This window comes from Varroa jacobsoni, unplaced genomic scaffold (assembly GCF_002532875.2).
Source record: "Varroa jacobsoni isolate VJ856 unplaced genomic scaffold, vjacob_1.0 scaffold_1172, whole genome shotgun sequence".
Classification (NCBI taxonomy): Eukaryota; Metazoa; Arthropoda; class Arachnida; order Mesostigmata; family Varroidae; genus Varroa; species Varroa jacobsoni.
Genome location: NW_019214074.1, coordinates 193118 through 212263, shown reverse-complemented (window position 1 = coordinate 212263; position 19146 = coordinate 193118). Strand labels below are relative to the sequence as shown.

The window sequence follows — 19146 nt, the reverse complement described above, 5'->3', positions numbered from 1 at the left end:
TGTCTAGGCACAGTTCTCAGTATCTTCAGCAATTATCAACAAATAAGTTTCCTATTCAAGTTATTTTGCTACTATGAAATCAACAAAAAATATTGTTAGGTTCCAAGAGTATGGTGCATCATAACTAATCTGTTTATATCCCAAATTGTTAATATCAAATTATTATAGGATGCCACTGTATTCGCACAGACACCAAAGTGGCAGGCTATTTTGAAAACTTCCATCAGCAGATAAATCTAATGCCAAGTGCTAGCAACAGGAACCCTTTAGATATAGTCATGTCAACCAAACTATGCCTACGCTCTCCTCACAAATATGTGCGCTCTAGGCGACACCAATTTCACTGTGGCTCCATTTGCTTTTTCTAACTGTGAAGCTGCCCAACGTTATGCTGGATGCACAGCTAAGCTGGTTTGCCAATATCGGAGAGCTCATAGATTAACCATATAAGGCTAGCTCCTACATCAAGGAGAACGATTTGTTTTCTTTTTTCAGATTTCGACTGAACACGACAAAAAAGAACACTATGATGTGGCTGGTCGAGCCACTAGAATTGTGTAGACATTTTCTTCTGGAAATTCAAATAACATACTTAGAAGTTTGGTAAGCTAAAGCAAATAAAGGATGGCCCGTTTAAAGGGTAACATTTTCAAATATTAATAGCTGTGATTAATTAAATTAATACTGCGATTGGATAAAAATACTATTGAAAAAATCCTACTAAATTCATTTACCTTTAGTAGGCCAAACATAACTAGCTCATCAAAACTTTTGGTTGTGATGAGATAGTGTTGAACTCCCAACTTATGTGTATTTACGAGCACTGTTCTGCAAGAGAAAACTTGGATTATTTTGGAATACAAAGACATCCGCAAAACACAACTAAGATTATTTTCAAAATAGGGACCTTAAATTGCATATAGTCGCAATTACTGCTAGTGAGAAAACAGTGTCCTAAAAGTATCTAGAAAACTACTATTTACATATTTTTGTATATATAGTTCATATAATTTATACTCTAATGATGATTTGTAAATAAATTATTTAAGTTTCCATTTGCCACTGCACTGTAACTTTTTTTAAAAAGTCAAATCTTTATTCTAGGTATTACAGTTAACCATTTTTTTAATTCCTCAAACATAAGTAAATTGTTAAAGTTGATTGTAAGAGGTATGTGAAGCTTTCTATCGTAGCGTGCCAATTTTCTAGTTCTTTCAGTTGCGTGTCTTTCCGTTGAACTAATCGTCCTGCTCCTTGAAGTGATATTCAGTATGAATGTACAAACAGAAGTTCCACTGGCAGGACAACGCTGTTGATGAGTCAGGATGCCTAATCCCATACCTATAATGCGATATACTATGGAACATATTATATTTAAATTTAAAATGTATATCCGCTTTTTAGGCAAAATAAAAGTTGGTAACCTCTGACTAAAAATCTATTAGTAACACATCTGGCTTCTGATAGGATAGCCTCTGACAAAATAACAAAGTAACAAGACAAGCATTGTTTACGTATATTTTATTTCTGGGAAAACGATCCATTACGATGAAAAACACAGTTGTATAGGAATGCTACATACATCATCGGTATTTACACATACAACGAATATAAATATCGCATTACATATTATTATACATTATGAACTGAGTGACTTAAGCAACCTTCTTGTCTTTTATTGTTTTCTCGTTGCTCCTGTAATTTTGAAACAAAAACAAAGGTGAAATAAATATTTGTCCTTTTTAGAAGTTAGCGTATGTACACAAAAGAATTCGGCAAATTGGAGTCTAACTCTGATAGCTATTGTAGTCAGCAGTATGGTGGGGGAAGGAAAGCCCTATAAAAGAAGTTGTTGGAGCTAAGGCTATATGATTTCCGAACCGTAATGTATTCCGAATGTAAATTGAAGCAATAACCAATCGTCAGGCTATATGAGCTATATACTAGATTATATTACCTATATATTTAGGCGAATTGTGCCGTTAATTATTCGATTTGTTACATAAGTCAATATGACAAATCCTTAAAGAAAATAACTGTGTTTAACCAGCAGTTCCAATTGGCACCCACCTTTCTAGTTTTTCAACAACGTCGTATTCACGAATATCATCAACCTCGCTTAGTTCTCCCGTAAGAATTTTGTAGAGAAGGATAATCATTTGTGAGAACCAGAAAACGTTCATAATTGTCAATAGAAGCAGCATTGATACGATCAGTATCGTATATTCCGGATAAAAACCTCGATCCAGAAGAACGGTCGAGCATGCGTATAAGACTTTTAGTGGAAAATAGTATAGTCGGCTGATGAACCTATAAAATGTATGACGAAAATGATATGACGAAAAGATATTCTATTGTCAGGAAGGTTTTGGCAGCTTTCATTTATGTTCTGTCATTTCTAAATTGTCGTTTAAGTGTTAGATATCATGTGAAAGCTTGTTAGTCTCTAGATTTTTTGTTCTCATCGTTTTGTCTGCATCACAAAGTTTACATCCTTAAAGACTCTGCGTTTCAGAGACCTATTTAAACGGATCCTTTGCCAGTAATGAGGGACCAACAGCTAAACATACAGTCCCGTCTAGCATACGTCGTTTCTAAAAAATTAATTACCGTAATTTTCGTCAAACCTAAAAAGTAAAAAAAATGCCGTTCTTAAATTGAAGATGTTGCTATTAAATTTAGGGAATCACTAATCATTAGCTACCCGCATAATGCTGTCTGTATGCACCGCACCACATTTATCTCGGATTGTTTTGAACAGCCCTCTTGTTTCATCAAAAACCAAATAGGGTTGTCTCAAAAATACTGTTGTCTTGTCATCTAAAAGCCCATTTTAAAACCCGAACATATGGTAAAACTTTGCGGAAAAACAAAGTCATTTTACTATGTGTACATGGCGAAGCAGGAAATTGTATGTTACTTATGGTCATTGACAAACGATCATATCAGGCGACGAATCGGTAAACCAAAACGGTCAAGACTATCCGGACAACGCACTTTCATTCATTCTATACTATCAAATAATATGATTACTGTTGAGTTTGATAGATTATATAAATTCTCATTGAGCTTAACCCAATAGCGCTCACAATGCATCAACTTTATTATTGTTACTGCCATACAGATGGCGCTCAAGTGCCAGCCAAGGGCTAACTTAGTTATATAACATTCGAAGAGGAGAACTACGTACCATGTAATTGTCATAGAAAGAAATGAGACTGCAGCTAGTAGGTCGTTTAGTTTATGACTCTTGCCTGACCGAATCTTCAGGTAGACGTTGATCTTCGCAAACTCGAGTTCAACATCACAAAAGTCATGAAAAAGCATGACCAACGAACCGATGTTGTGACACCTAAGAAAGATACACAAAGATAGGTGTACAAATTACTCGTTATTTACATATAACCTAAAGCAACACCACTGTAAAGTTATTTGATTGATTCATGTACGGCCTTTTTGTTTTTTTCATATTCTATCTACATTAACTCGCACATTAGTTTCCTTAACTATTTTTACCTGAATCAGTATTTATTTTCTTGGCAAGCAGTGTAACGGTATGGGATCTCCGTAAACTTTTTCTTGATTTATTTAACTTGCTTTAGAATAAAATTGAACCAACCGTTAAGGAATTGTTGCATTTCGGGTTCTGAAGGTTAAACAATAAAGTTCACATGCGTTTTGCATTAACGAACAAATAGATTTTTTGAAACATGAGAATGGAATTAAGAGCAGAAGAGATTGTGTTGCTTGAGTTCACTTAAAAAAATCTTTGTGCTGTTATGTGATATGTTAGTACGGTCACTTAATGGAACCCTTACTTATGTGATTTGTATATAGAAAAGCTAACGGCCATTTCGACTCTTTCTTAATGTTTCGTATGTGTGCATTCTGTCAGTTACATCCCAAAAGTTGTTCATTCAAGAAATCAGGGCAGACATTTCAGCTTAACTAACGTACAATTTAGCAGATACTCATCCGCAATATACGTAATCTATCGCCCATTTCACTGACAGCTGTTGGTTTGGCTGGCGATCCAACGTGGCGACCGAGCGATTTATAAAATAGCAGAAGATATCGTTCATAGAGTTTACCTAGAGCATCAATAAAATAAAAGAATAAGCCTTCATCTAGACCTCAGTAAGGTAGTTCAATGTCTGCAAAACTCTTATATACGTCCCTGTGCATATACCACAGATTCATTAAAATTCAATTTGCGTTCAGTAAATTTAAATCGGGATGATTGAGCCGAGCTAAAGTTCTCAAATAGAAGTTACGAAAAATGAGTCCATGATTAAAATTGCCTCTAGAAAACATACTAAAACATTTTTAGCAAAGAAAAACCGCGATGCCATATGTTGGCAGGAGATGCAAAGTGGCGGATGCTCTATTTTGTACTGAATAGGACCTATTTTGAACATGACAGGGTAAAAATGAATCATTTGTCTGCTCTTTTAAGTAATACCCGATCCCATACTGGCAAATTGTACTTATTCACGGTTTATTGAATGAATGTACACCTCACGCATTTAAAGCATTTGTTTTGTGGATCTGCATAATGTTTTGTTTCTTCCGTTTGTTAATCGAAATTAAAACAGGATAGTTATTCAATTTCGGCCTGTTTTGCTTTCGATTTAGCTACCTGCAAACAAACGACATCCAAATGAGAAGAACGGTAACCACATGGTGAACAGCCATTACTGCAGAGTCCTTTCGCCAAGCGTCTTGAAAAAATAGTGCGTATAAACCATGGACATAAAACGAGCCTTGTGCTGCGTATAGCCAATAGATGTCCGAAGGAATTCCTCCAGAAGTCGAATAACCTAAATAATCAATGAAAAACGGTTAAGCTCATAAATTAATTAGCTACTTCTAAAATATGCCCTTGAATATATAGTAATAATGTATATACAGGTGCGCAATACTTCTTTATACAAGTAAAAATATTCATCCCTAAAATGAAACGATTATACACATGTTTATTCACGCATAGTGTTAAGTAAATTGTACATAATAAGTCGCAAAACATAAAACACGGCCATCATAACATGTCATCACAATAAAAATAGCCGTGGTCGAATATATCCTTCATGCAGGCGCGCCAATACATTAAGGAAACACTTTAACAGACATGAAACATTCTGCATAGGACAGGTTCCAAAGGTTTCTCCATCATCGGCGGCTGCAGTTGTCTCCGAAGTGTAGTAGTCGGATTCCTCGTAGACAATTTGGTGAAATTCGTGAACGGCGCGTCGAACCATGGCGTGTCAGTCAGTTTTACCATTGTTTTTTAGGGGGATTGATTATTGCCTCCTCCAATAAAACATTGCATCAATATCACTAATTCTCAATTCATATTGGTAAACGGAAAGACAATGGGCTTCTGTTTATTTAAAGGCGAACCTTCGCTTCAATTCCTCAACGAGCAGCGACGTGTCACAGAGCAAATAGAATAGTCCCTCTCTTACCGAAGCATGGAGATCTAGGATACGGTACACAAAGTTTAGCTTTTCTCTCTCAATGACGCAAAATTATTGGTAGTAAGGTGACCTCATGTTAGCGATGTTCCATATGACACTTAAGGAGATACTTTTGAATTATGAAGAATCAGCACTGTTGCAAACAAGTGTCCTTTTGTTTTGATCGATCGATGTGACTGCTACTAAAGGGCTCTGCGTTCTTTGAGAGATGTGCTGACCCAAAGAACTTTGGTTGTGCATTAGCCTAATAGCTTAAGTCCAAAGTAAGTAATGCAATTAATTAACCAAATAGCGGCCCAAATAGCGTTTTTACAAAATCAATGCGAGTCTGCCGTGCGAAACGAACCGCCTCGGCAGAATTCAATCGCTACGATCTTTCACAAGTTAACATTCAAGCTTCAAGTCGTTGAAAATAGTGCTTGAAGGTAGAAAAGGCCCGTTGGGATGATATCAGCAAATGGCATATAGAGCGAGATCGTTTATGTATAGCCGGAAATTTATTAGAAAGTGATGCCGCTTGATCTCGCTGGACAGGCTGCTAATTATGACAAAAAATGCAGGATGGTGCGTTAAAAGAAGAAAAAAGAACTCTGGTAGATTGTTGTAAGGGGCGTACTTTGATTTGTTGTTTTTAGTATCAAACGAAGGCCAGTTGCTTCTAAAACAAAATAATAAACTCGTAATGGTAACAAACATTATGTGGTTTTCGGATCTGAACTGAAATCAGCCAGAATAACTTATATGGGGTTTAAATACGAGGAGCTCGAGGTAACATACTGGTGCCTCAAAAAGCTACTTTTGATGAAAAAAATGAATAACGGTTTCATAGAGAAAAACCTCAACTACCAATTGGTAAGCACCAACGGTTGGTCTTTTCTAAGCTTTTTACGACTCTTTGCACCTTTTTGGACTTGTTGGCTATTAAAACTTTTGCATTTTCAAAGCTTTGACCTACTATAAGGCTAACATTAAATCCAATATATTGTTTTTATGTAGCTTATATGAGCTACATATTAGTGAGTTTAGACCCTCCAATATCGCTTGACGTACAGATAATAGTAAAAAGTTACGTACGCATAAAAAAGGAATATTCTGAAAATGACCAGTTTGTGGTTTATGACTCAAACTGAAGTCCTCATCGCATTGTATGGTAGTTATATTAAATAGGCATGACCGTCAGGAATAACAATTACAGCACATGCAATACAATATATATTTGAAATATATGCGCAAGATGGCGTGGAAACATCTTTCGTTATTTAGAGACAATCTTAGAAAAAAGCATAAGAAAATTTAGATTCGCCATTCTATGTAAGCACAATGAGGCTATCATCTTGGGTAACGCTTGTAGCTTGCTAAAAGGGAACAAATTCTGCTATAGCATTATTAATAATTACATCCTTGATTTACGGTAAGCTGCTGAGAAGGACTTAAGTGTTTTAATACATTCTCATTAGAGCTAGCTTAAAAAGCGTGGCATCTTCCGGGGACCATGTGTCACACAGATCGGAAATCGACAAATATAACATACAAGTATCGGCACAGGTTACTCTAATCACACTAGGCATGTTCCAAAAAGATCTTACTGAATGCGTAGAGACAATGCCGATGCCTACAAGCAGCGCTGTTTTTCAGCCCTCAAGCTCAAGGGAGTACGAGGGGTGACTCATCAGGGGGCTGACAGCGTAAGAAGCTTGTCAAAGAGCGTCGGTTCGAATAGACTTAGATTCAGGTGCTTCCACCGAAGTCAACGATAGCAGTTATCAGCTCTGCTATTTCGAGTCCTCTACGATCAGGAAGAGTTCTTATGAAGGGAAGATACCAGTCTTGACCCAACAAGATGTCTCGTAACAGACAACCGGTAAGACCTCATGAAATTTTACGGTTTCGAGCTTCAATTGAACGGGGTTCTTTTTTTTAAGTTCTATGTGTCCAGATTTTTAACTCGGCTTACTACGCGATCCGGGCTAAATAAATCGATGACCGCTTTGCTTCCGTGATTCTCAAACGTTGACGTCCTCATGTCACTATTAATTGCGAAGCCGAAGTCATAAATGATATGAAGGAAAACTACAGTCCACAGATTGTTCCGGTGGTCCAATCGTGTCCCTTAGTCGCCGACTAACGAAGTTGGAATTCTTTGCTCGAGTAGGTAAAAGCATCTGGTGGTCTTTACAGTCACTGACAATGACTCCTTCGTCGGTGATAGACGGACCTAGCAGGCGCGAATGTTAAAACAAGAACTTATGAGCACAACTGAGCAATTTTTAGATAAGGAAAATCTTGCCTGTCCCAACGTCTGCTTGTAGGATACAAGAACTCCGTCACTGGGCCGGGGTGCGCACTTCCTATAATCTGCTCATTTCGAAACTTGACATTACCTAGGTCTCTGGGAAAACTTGTGCACCGCAGTCTGTAGGAGCGGAACGTCGCAGAAGCTACAAATATTTTGTTCTTTTGCAGTTTCACTGTGTGATGGTAGAATTTACCAATAACTACAACAAATAGGTTAATACACCTGCCCCTTTTCATAAAATTTCTCCGTTCTGTAAGGTCGTTTTATTAAGGGAGCATTAAACTACGTTATTCATAACGTAGTTTATACACGGTATTCATTCATGTATGCTATATGCAATGCCGAATGCTTCACGAAAGTATGCAATGTACATTAGAAACAGTCACCTGCTCGCGTCGATATAACCAGTATTAATATTTCATGGCTTAATCGTGACTAAACAACCTTAACTGCTAAACGGGATAGATGTTTAGCAGCAATTCGACTAAATTATTTTTATTTTGTTGCAGATAGGGGGCATCCCCAACTAATGGTATCGATGAGAATGGAAAGTATAACCTGTGGATTCTATACCCGCGAATCCGATTCCTTTATCATCGATCTTACTATTAATACAACCTTCAAGTCACATGCACCAGAGTTTTTCGGCTACTACGGTAATGTTGTATTATGATAATTACAAAATCAACATAAACTTTTAAGCAGTTATATATAATTCTCAAGTAAAGCACTGTGGAGCGCGTGGATTCTACAACATGGAGCAACAATGCGTACAATTGCTGTGCAATCTACGCATTCTTCAATCGTTTTACCTTATAGTCCAGTCGTATTCTACAGCAAATAAGGTTGCTAGAAACTAGACACAAAACCAACTCACAGAAACGGTTTAGTTGCTACAGTATACCATTTGTTTAATGCTTTACGTTTGCAAACAAGATTGACCCATCACCAAAATGGTTCCATTTTCTAATTGGGCATGAATTAGTTGACATCCACTTTCTAGATCATTTTCAGAATTATATCATTTACGTCTTTTACAATAACGCCTTTTCGTTCTGTTTGGTCATCTGAGCTTCCTACAGCCCGGTACATTAGCATTATGCCACTCCTAAATTTGTTAAGCGCTTGGAAATGTTACAACTTCGGCTTTCAGGGCCTTTTCTTTGAAAAAAAATGGGTCTCGGCCTTCGGTATTCGATTTGGAACTCAACTATCCAATCTAAGTATATGTAAGTACATCGATTATAAATCGTCTCATATTTGTCGAAGACATCAATTGACTTATAAATAAGTTTCTGATAAAGTGTTTTTCGCACTAGCTGTGATTACGGACTACTTCAATATTCGTGTAATTAGTGTTTTCTGTGGTACGCACCCTGCCAGACGGAGCTGGGGTTTTGAAAAAATCGATACTGTCCAGAGCTTACGACAACTCGAAAGGCGTAACTCCAAACAGCGCCGTAGTAAATAAGCTTCCATACGCTTTCCGGAAGTTTCGCGACACTCTCAGGCGTCAAGGCTAGGTGATGACCCAATGGCTGAAAAAACAGGATTACAAAAAGCTGCATTTATATATATATACTTTGATCGACATATTAATATTGCTCGGCCTACGAAAATCATGAAGGATGTGAGCCGAAAATTGCTACGAAAGCCAGCCGATATTAAAATTTTGTTTTAATGTTCTAGTAGAAGCTGTACAGGCCTCTAACTAAATAGCATGAATAGTTTCAAACCTTAAAGTAAACACAGTTGAACCCTTTAAAGATCTGAAAAAATTAATTTATAGACCATACTATAGCACTTTCTTAATGCATTTTCTACGACAATCGTGATAATAATAATTTTCCACGATAATTCTACGATATCGTTTCTACGATAATTAAAATGGAGGGCTCGTCTTTGACTAAGTAAAAAATTTTCTTAGTTTAAAGTCAAAACTTCTTTGATTCTTCTCTGCTAAAGTTCATCATTTTGAAGCAGTTTTATTCTTTTTTTCTTTTTTATAAAATTCACATGCTTTATAGGAAGTGTGTATTCAATTATATACTCTTTTTCGCAAATCTGTCACTTATACTTTAAATAGAGGCTTTTCTAGGATACTTTTAGGTACCGAAGTCAAATACCGAAGACTTGTTATAGCAAATCGGAAGTTATGCTCAATAAACGCAGTTCCTTTATTGTTATACAAAAATAAAAGTTAAAATCTGTTAAAAGACAATAGACTTTTTATCTACTATATATTTACAAGCCACCTTTGCTTTCTCACACTCTCTTCTCTCTCTCCCTCTCTCTCTCTCTATATATATATATTTTGCTCATGCTTGCTATATATATAGCGAGAATGGGCAAAAAAAATTCGTCATCCTTGACATCAGAAGAAAGCTAGTTCTTCTTAAAATAAAACGGTAAGCTCATCATGGCGAAAAATTGTTGCTCTGTTCTTGTAACCTAAGCAAAGATCAATTATTATTTTATATTTTCGTGCCCCGACCAACGTTAAAAGCCTTTTTTGTCCGAAACCGACGGTTTACGTTCTTGATAGTTTTCATGCGACTTTCAAAAACCCAAGGAAGATTTCTATGAGATAAATTAGAAACCTTTTAATAAAGTTTAGATTAAGAGAGATTGAAAATTAAGAAAGATTTCAAAAAGCCATCTGTCATACATTTGAATTTTCGATATAGAAATTTACGGCCGTTTGGGAGAAGAAAATATGCTTTATTGGTTAATCTTTTTGTACTTTCCAGCCACTATGAATCCTCGCATTGTTCAGGCTTTTAGCCTGCTATCCGCCAAAAATTTAATTCCACTAAATACATTGTATGTAACCTATTTGTACGACACTTTAGCTGGTTTATACTTAAAAATATCGTTTGATGCTCGACTGATAATAAAAAGTTATTTGCGGATTCAGAAAAAAATGTTTTAAAAATGACTAGCTCTTAGTTTTGATTCAAAATCAAGGATGCGGTAAACCGTAACTATGCTTAATAAGCATAACCGCCAGGAACGACATTTCTAGTACCTGTTAAAATTTCGTTGTAATATATGTTCTTGTTTAGGTGAAATCTTTTAAACAACTCACAAGGCAAGTTTTGGATTTAGAAGAAACGCCCCATATATATATATATATATATATATATATACGAATACTATAGACCTTTTCAGTTTCTCTTTGTTGAACTAAGAGTTCCAAAGAACAGTACCATATATTAATACTGATATACGTAGGCATTAAATAAACTGATATATACACATATTTTTGGTTGTGTTAGCATAAAATGCCTAGAGAGCCAGTTCGCTTGCTACGATGCTTCTGAGGAAATTTCGTTCATGCGCTGACTTTATTTTTATGATGGTTTAGTAACTGTACCTATATCCCAAATAATCTCTTGTAATAACTGTAAGCGAGTCAACACAATAATGTCACGTGGTAATACTATAGCTGAAACGCGTTACGACGCATTTTTCAACGGGAACTTAAGAATTCACAGAGGCCAACCATTTAGTGATATCATTCGTTAAATTTTAGTTTTAAATGTTATTCACTGATATTAAAACCGTAAAGGTAACATTATAAGGATATCTTTTAGTTATAATGATAACTATTATAATATTTTCTTGCAAGCATCAGAGACGCAATAAGGATTTGAGTATTAAAGGTCAAAAAATATTATCTGGTGGTCGTTTCAAGTGTGGCATACCATATAAGGTTTTATAAGACATCACAGAAAATCTAAGAAAGGGCCCTCATATAGAAGATAATAACGATTAAGTTGATGGTCATCTATGACAAGTTCACATGTGAAGTCTTAACCACAAACAGGTTTTTTCAATTAAGAGCTGTGCTCGGTTTATAAAATTGGTTTACTATTAAGAATATCTACAACTTTTATATTAAACAACTTTATTTGTAGATCGCCTTTTTCAAAATATCCGAGAAATACGCGACCAACTTTAAATATTAATATGGTCTCAACTGTGCATTTGCGATACCTACCCTGATCATTCGGTACTACTATACTTAACAAAAATAATCAGACTAATCGGCGTGTTCACATTAGAAAACTTTGTTTGTTCCTTTCTTCACTTTTCCTAAGTTAGCGCAATGATGTGTTTTCTAAACCAAATTTCTAAATCTCTGGGGGGTTAGAATGTGCTGATTTCAGCAACGGAAATATTTATTAACCGCCTGCTGCTAGAACATCCGTCTGGGGGTGTGTGTACTGGCACAACACTTCGCTACAACAAAAACCGAGAATCAATGTAGTTTGGTCTCACTGCAACTGTATGGTACCCGATTCGAATAATTCCCGTGGTCGGTCATATATGTGTGTAATATACATGAATTAGGTGTTAATATTATATTACATACAGTGTTAAAGGATATTTCGTTCTGATATGTTTATCGTCGAAAAGGATGTTCCTATTTTATTATCTAGAAACCAAAAATTTATTGGAGACTAGCTATCTGAAAATAAAAAAAATTATTACGCCTGCACGTTATTGGTGCCAAGGAAACTATGCTTCCCATTTTCTTATCACCTTTCAAATCCGAATACATACGTTTGTTGGAAAGCTTTCTTTTTTGATTTAATGGAATGGAATCTTTATGCGCTTTATAACGCTCGCGTAATAAGAATGAGGTTGTCGTCAAACGTGTATGAAATGCAATAAAATACTAAGTAGAATACTTCACCTAATTATTAATCTTTAGCTACGGTGATTATAAGAAGATACAGAAAAATTTTAAGTAAATCGCAACATTTTTTAAATTTTGCATTGATTATACTGGCACTATGTCATTATATCGATTCTTATACATATGAAAAGTCAACGTTTTGAATGAATGATGAAGCTTAGAAAAAATGCAGTATTTGCGAGTGAACAAATAAAAAATTTTTGAGTCACAGCGTGTTTGAATTATGAGTTATGCGCCAGGTAAAATATAAAAGAATTTAGTCAGTGTGTCACTACTATACTTAAGCATATGAATCATTAAGTGGCTGAATTTAAAAAAATATTACAACGATCTCACTCAAAAAGCGTTACGACGTTTTCCCCATTATACGGCTGTTACATCTTTAGTTAATTTTGCACAACTGTTTTAATAAAGGTAGTAGACAAAATGACAATTTACATCCAAGTAGAAAAGAACCGCAGTACTTACAATAAGGCAGAATTTTGTCAGGACCGATCGTAGAAGAGTAAAACCGACAGCTAGGCCTATCACCAACAAAATATCTTGCCGAGTGAAGTTAAATAATACGGTTAAGTCCTCGGATATATCCATTGGAAAGCGGTACGGCCGTTCCTTGTACCTGAAGAAGTTTCAATAGTAAGTCGTAAAGAGCACGTCGCTAGTTTTTATCCGCTAATATCGTTCAATATCTGTTCGTTTACTTTACGCATTACAGGCGAAACGGAGAAAAAGCAGATTTACAGTTCTGAGAGAAGTAGGCTTATGACAGTGTGAAAAAGTGGATTACAGATTGCCCCAGGTACAGATAAAAAGTGCGCTGTACAGTTTAAGCCAAGGCAAAAAATGTAAATCAATAGTCCCTTGTTAGCATACGACGTATACAGATAGAGATTATTAGATAGAATGAATTTATTAAAGTGCATACAGTGATTAATCATGTGCGTAATCAGTAAATAATGCAGAGTTATTTCAACTCTGTTGTTGACCTATCAGTGCGGTCCCATGCGGTCGCTTTGTTGCAAAAAGTCTGGGTTAAAGTGCACAACAATTTGTGCTACCGTTTCCGACCGTCATATCATATATAGCAGCTCATATACTTAATTTGATTTGCTAGCACACAACATGTGACTTTTCAGATACATCATCTATATTTTACTTATAATGTGTTGTCACTAAAGATACACTTACTCTAACGATGATATAGTGAACATTGGACACTCATTTTTGTGAGTGAAAACTGCAGTCTAGTGAGCTTCTCTGTTGTCAGATTTCGAAGAAGAAGGGCTGATACATATAACTAGAGAAAATATAATGAATTATAAAAGGCAGAAATCCATTTCGAAGAACTATCACAAATTATTGAAGTACTTGTACTTAGATCTGCACCCGCAACTAGGCAGCTAGAGAAGCATTTAACTATTTCAGTTTTTGTGGCTTATGTGAGTAATGCGTACAAAGCAATCAGTCACGCAAATGAGATTTAAAAATATGTAGCTGCAGAGCTGATAACTATAAAGTCGTTTTGAGACCTGAAACCTTTAATAACTGCTCATTTTTGCCTCTAAATAAATAGATGCTTAAGAAATTACTTGAAGAATATTCTGCATTTTCTTATATTATATTCAGTCAAAACCATATACCTAATACAAGATATTAGTAATGATGATCTACTTCCTAGATTTTTTTTTATCATAGAAGCAATGAGCATCCAATCGAAAAATAGTATTAAACTAAACAGCTTGTTAGGAGACATAACGATTAAACTGCTGAAGCTGTAGCAAATGACGAGCAGAGAAAAGATAGGTATGGTTTACATAAAGTAGTTAATTCGAATAAAAAGGCCACCGGGTTGCTCATTCACTCTCAGGCAACTGTGCAAAGTCAGGAGATTCACCTCATTTGTAGCATATGTGACGAGGTAGACAAGACAATTAAAAATGTTATGCTGAGATGCATAATATAAGGTCTATGAGACCTAGATCTGAACTTTTTTAACGAGAGGCTTATGTTAACTCAGATCGATAGTCTACAGCATCGCGAACGGGCTTCAGAAGAAGTAGAAACAGCTTCTAGCATCATTCAACGAAAGGTCCACCACAGACAAGCAATAAGGACTTCTCAAAAATGTACTTCTGATAATTGTTCTGCTTCCATCAATTCGTTAGCGAGGTTACGATGTCGCGGATTGTTAACGAAGATACCAAACACGCGTCACATGTTACGGAGGTCAAACTGAGGCCAATAAAATAAAGAAATCTAATCGGTGCCATTCGTTCCTCAATATTCTTAAGAAAACACAGCAAGGTTTCTTCAATTTATTTCTTTCGTTTTCTTCAATTTATCCTTAAAAAATTAACCGCAGAAACTGCCGTGATTTATTCAAGGTACAGGGGATGTGTCCGATGTGAGTAAAGTAATTTTCCGAAAGGAGTCCAAGTTGTAAATGTGGTGCCTAGTAAAAGATACGTTATGCCATCATATTTTTTCCAAAAAAACATTTAAAATGAGCCTGAGAGTGGCTTATGTCTCTAATAGAAGCCATAATTTCTACAAATGATAGGCATGTCGAATAAACACAACTATCAGGAACGACACGTTTAGTTGATGCAGAACGTTGAAATATCTGTTTTTGTTTAGATAGTTCTAGAAACAAGGCACAGGACAAGCCCCGGATTTATTAAAATAGTATTTGAAAGCGATTATTTGTACTTACGACGATATTTCTAATGTTAAGTGATTTCTGTAATAAATAATACACTGGCGACTGTTGTTGACGTTTACAAAAGGTTGAAGTACTAGATGAAATAACTCGCAGTATTTTTACATAATTCATAGACTGTACACTTCGTCAAAACTACAAGCTGGGGACGCTTTGATGGAGCAAAAAAAGTTAGAGCAAAGATCTTTTAGAGAAATCCTTACTTTAAATTAAAAAAAATTTGGTAAAAGTGTATTAGTCACTTACCTTACAATTGTTTTTTTGTAGAGTTGGAGCATATCTGTGGCCAAAGCCGTGTATGTAGGCATAGCTTCCCAGTCTCCATTTCCGAAGGTTGATTCACTAGAGTTATCCACCATTGTCGGTCTCTGTTGTAGTGCTTTCACTCAGTGTTGCTACGTGGAAGTGGTTACAATTCGACTGGGTAAACTGTGAAAAAAATGTTTAAGCAGACACTGGTTTTTATGCTTGTTGAAGTTAGGTCTAATTAGTTCGCGGATTTCTAAAAATGTTTTGCACTATCCACAGCTGTCCTTCTATATATGAGGAGCTGATCTGAAGTTATTCATGCTCTTGTCATTAGATTTAATTACCACGATATGAATAATTCACCCCAGGAGATTTTCAGTTTACACAATACGTTAAAAGTGACCACTTCACTCATGTCTCTTTCCAAAGGGGAAATGTTAATTGATTACTGAATTAATATGAAACGACGCAAGGTATTTTGTTATACTTTAACTAATATACTTAGCGATAAGACCCAAAGCTTTAATACCCAAAATCCACTCTCTTTTGCTTCACTTTTATTAAATGGTTTTCATAAACGTGACACTTTCTTTTTGTAATATTTATAATGATATATATATATATATATGATATAATGATAACAAATGTGTAATTATAATGGCAGTAAAAAAATTACAAAGTCTTCTTTTTTTTTTGTAGATGGTTTGCTCTTAGAAATTAGGGTTCATAGAAGTACATGCGGTATTTAACAAATAAATTACACGCGCGAGACAGAACTTGGCAACTATTTTTAAATGATTGCTTTCGAACTTTTGCATAGTCTCCTTTGGGCCACACCAAAGAGAATCTTTACCCGCCCTGTGTTATATTTATTTACTGTTCCAATTATTTTATTTTATCTTCAATTAAACATAACTCCTCGCGTAAGGATGCGAATCCTTAAGTAATTCTTTGGAGAAAATAATACGTACCGGCCTAGCGTTTCTCTGTTCTACAGGATTTTGTACATTCCGTGTACATACAAATAGAAACGACTCTTTGCTGAAGAATAACCATCTCAACAGTAATTTCACTATGCCAAATATATAGAAACATCTAGGTCTTTTTCCCTAAGAATGCTACAAAACTATCTGTATTTTAGGCGTAAAAAACAAAATCGTATCAAATTTACAAAACCAATACTTTCTTTCTACAAACGAGAAAAATAAAACGTGCAATTTGTTACTAGAGCTCAATAATTCTAGAGGCATCAAAAATATGTTAGAGTGATGCAATGCGTGTTAGAACGTTCCAAATTTTATTATCGGAAGAATATAAGTATAGACATCCCATGCCAGGCAACAACTGGTAGCGTTAAGGGATATATAGCGATGAATTGATTATTAATTTAAGACAGAATATATGGAATTACTGCCTGCATTCGCTCTAATATTTCACAATGGTCAGCAAAGCTTAGTTAAGCAATGTTAACTTCACTAAACTTAGTTGGCAAAATCTAAGGTTAAAATTTCGAATACAACAAACACTAAGGTATAAAGAATTTAATTCAAGTCAAGCATACAACTCATTAAAAGAAAAGACCAATCTAGGAATATTTTAGCTTCTAATCCGCGGGAGCACACAAGGAAAGCCGATTTTATTGGCGACTTGGACTATCAACTTCTTAATATTGCAGAAACAAAGTTGCTCAAAAAGAGTGCCACAGTCGATGGAAACGGGACTGAATTTATCAACTGAAAAACCTGTCCTTATGTTACACATACTTCCGTCCATATTCAGCAGTCAGCTAGGCTCCATCAGTAGCATTTTGTTTGGGTGAAGCTGTCATGTGTATTTATCCACGACAATGGAGGCCCACGAAAGCTGCATCCCGATACCAACAGTGTTTGCTCTCTTACTGTGTATCCCCAGTTGCTATAGGAAAGGAAATATATGATATAAAGGGCAACTATGACACTAAACGCCGTGCTATTGAATCCAATATCATTTTCCAAATATACTGTTGCACAATGTTTGTAACAGACTGAAGCTAATTTCGTTCAATGGTTAATAAATCTCATAAATTCGCGAATATACATAAACTTTTGACTAAGATAAACAGTTGATATCGAAACGCCACAGCACGTTACGAAAAGGTGAGTTAAGGACTGTTTAGAAGAAGTACTCAAACAAGAATCAATAAAACGCACAGAGCATGAGAAACTCACCCGTTATATGTCGGATAACTTCTTCTGTAACAATGTTCGAGTGATCAAAAGTAATCTTGTTTGATTGTATTGCTTGTTTATTATAGTAAGATATCTGCCCCACTCAGCAAAACTGTTCCTAGCAAGCTTCTGCCCTGTGGAGCATCGGTAACTGGCTATGTTTAGCCGGCGAGCAAATTGATGCTGTTGTAACACCGAATAGTGGTGAGGTGGATGAGAGCTCCTTCTGATTCTGGGCTGCTGTCCGTTTATCCACTTTGTTGCTTCTCTGGTTGCTGCGTCGTCTCCGCGCCCACTTGGGCATCAGAAGTAAGGACAGCAGCTACGGTCACGAATACACGAAACACAGGGTTGCTTCTGCTGGGCTTCAGCTTGTCTAGCGTAAACGAAACGTCTGCGCTGGCCGTCGTTGTCTGACTTTTCAGCAGGATTGGGTTGTTAGCTTTGAACACACACGGACAAGAGCAGACCGCTAACCTGATTCGGCTCATATAGGGAGTCGACCGCAGCTTCTGCAACGATAGTTTCGGGTTTTCTCCTCGACAACTAGTAGTGTGATGGCCATACGACGACGATTGCCGCCGTCAGTTGCTGCTACCGTCAATACAGTATCACTATCAAAAAAATTGGAGAAGCGTCGTATAGACACTGCCAAGAGTTCGGTAACGCGCACTATCCTCTTTCTATTTCAAAACTTTGCCACTAGAAATCACAAAACCCGACAATCAACAGCTATTGCCCAAGTGCAGCAGACGTTGGTAATAGCAAAAGACTCACCGTGTAAAATGTGCCTCCGATTCGATTTCGTGTAACGTACTGGAAGGGGGGCATATGAGCGACAGATCGCAAACAGTCGATCGAGACAAAAAAAAATGTTACGCAATTTTTCATTAGTTTTTTAAACTCTTTTTCAAATAAGAGGGATAGTTCCGAGGAATAGCTACCACAAAAGTGAGCAACAAGATACCAAGTGCTACGTGCCAGTACGTGCTGGCTATAGCTGGAGAGAAGTGTCAGTGAAGTACCAACCTATCATCACAAAATATGTTAGAGCAACAAAGTGCAGATAGCCAGCACGTCGTTTTAAGGTAGTAAGGGGAAGGGTAGAAATCAGGCTTTAAATTATTACGTGGAATATGCATTGCGTGCGTTAAAGGCTGCAAAAAATCTTACTTCAACACCAGTAGCAGACACAGCAGCAACGGCACGGGAGGCGAATAGTTGTTATTTGGAACACTTTTAAGCACATCTAACAAAATTTTAGTAGATTAGTCGACGGACAACATATGTTAATAGTCCACTACTACGTCTAAAGCACGAAATTGACACGGAGAGCGAATTTCATCAAATACCCGTCATGGAAACATTTTAGTCCGAAAGTATAGCTATATATAAACATAAATAATAACGTTAGTCAAATATTACTTACTAAAATGTTAAATGTTGAAGAAGAGGAATTGAACATCACGTTACTGTTTCGAGAAATCATTCCC

General features: G+C 36.2%; 1 protein-coding gene across 2 annotated transcripts; it reads right to left on the bottom strand.

Moving 5' to 3' along the window:
- Positions 1–1506: 1506 nt before the first annotated feature.
- LOC111267351 (ceramide synthase 1) lies at positions 1507–18656 on the bottom strand. 2 transcript variants are annotated; one of them, XM_022845555.2, is made up of 8 exons: positions 18431–18656; positions 15444–15626; positions 12947–13097; positions 9149–9311; positions 4640–4820; positions 3191–3352; positions 2071–2310; positions 1507–1695 (listed from the first exon to the last, which is right to left on the bottom strand). In XM_022845555.2, the coding sequence occupies exons 2-8, from the start codon at positions 15554–15556 to the stop codon at positions 1656–1658; spliced, it is 1050 nt and encodes a 349-aa protein (XP_022701290.1). In that variant the 5' UTR covers positions 15557–15626; positions 18431–18656; the 3' UTR covers positions 1507–1655. The 2 variants fall into 2 exon arrangements, with proteins under 2 accessions (XP_022701290.1, XP_022701291.1); XM_022845556.2 differs by lacking the exon at positions 18431–18656 and adding an exon at positions 17654–18173.
- Between the last annotated feature and the right edge of the window lie 490 nt (positions 18657–19146).

Coding starts and splice junctions, on each gene's coding strand:
- LOC111267351 (XM_022845555.2), bottom strand. CDS start 15,556: ATGGTGGATAACTCTAGTGAATCAACCTTCGGAAATGGAGACTGGGAA. Junction 9,312..12,946: donor TGACAAAATTCTGCCTTATT/GTAAGTACTGCG, acceptor CTGTTTTTTCAG/CCATTGGGTCATCACCTAGC. Junction 1,696..2,070: donor GTTGTTGAAAAACTAGAAAG/GTGGGTGCCAAT, acceptor TCAAAATTACAG/GAGCAACGAGAAAACAATAA.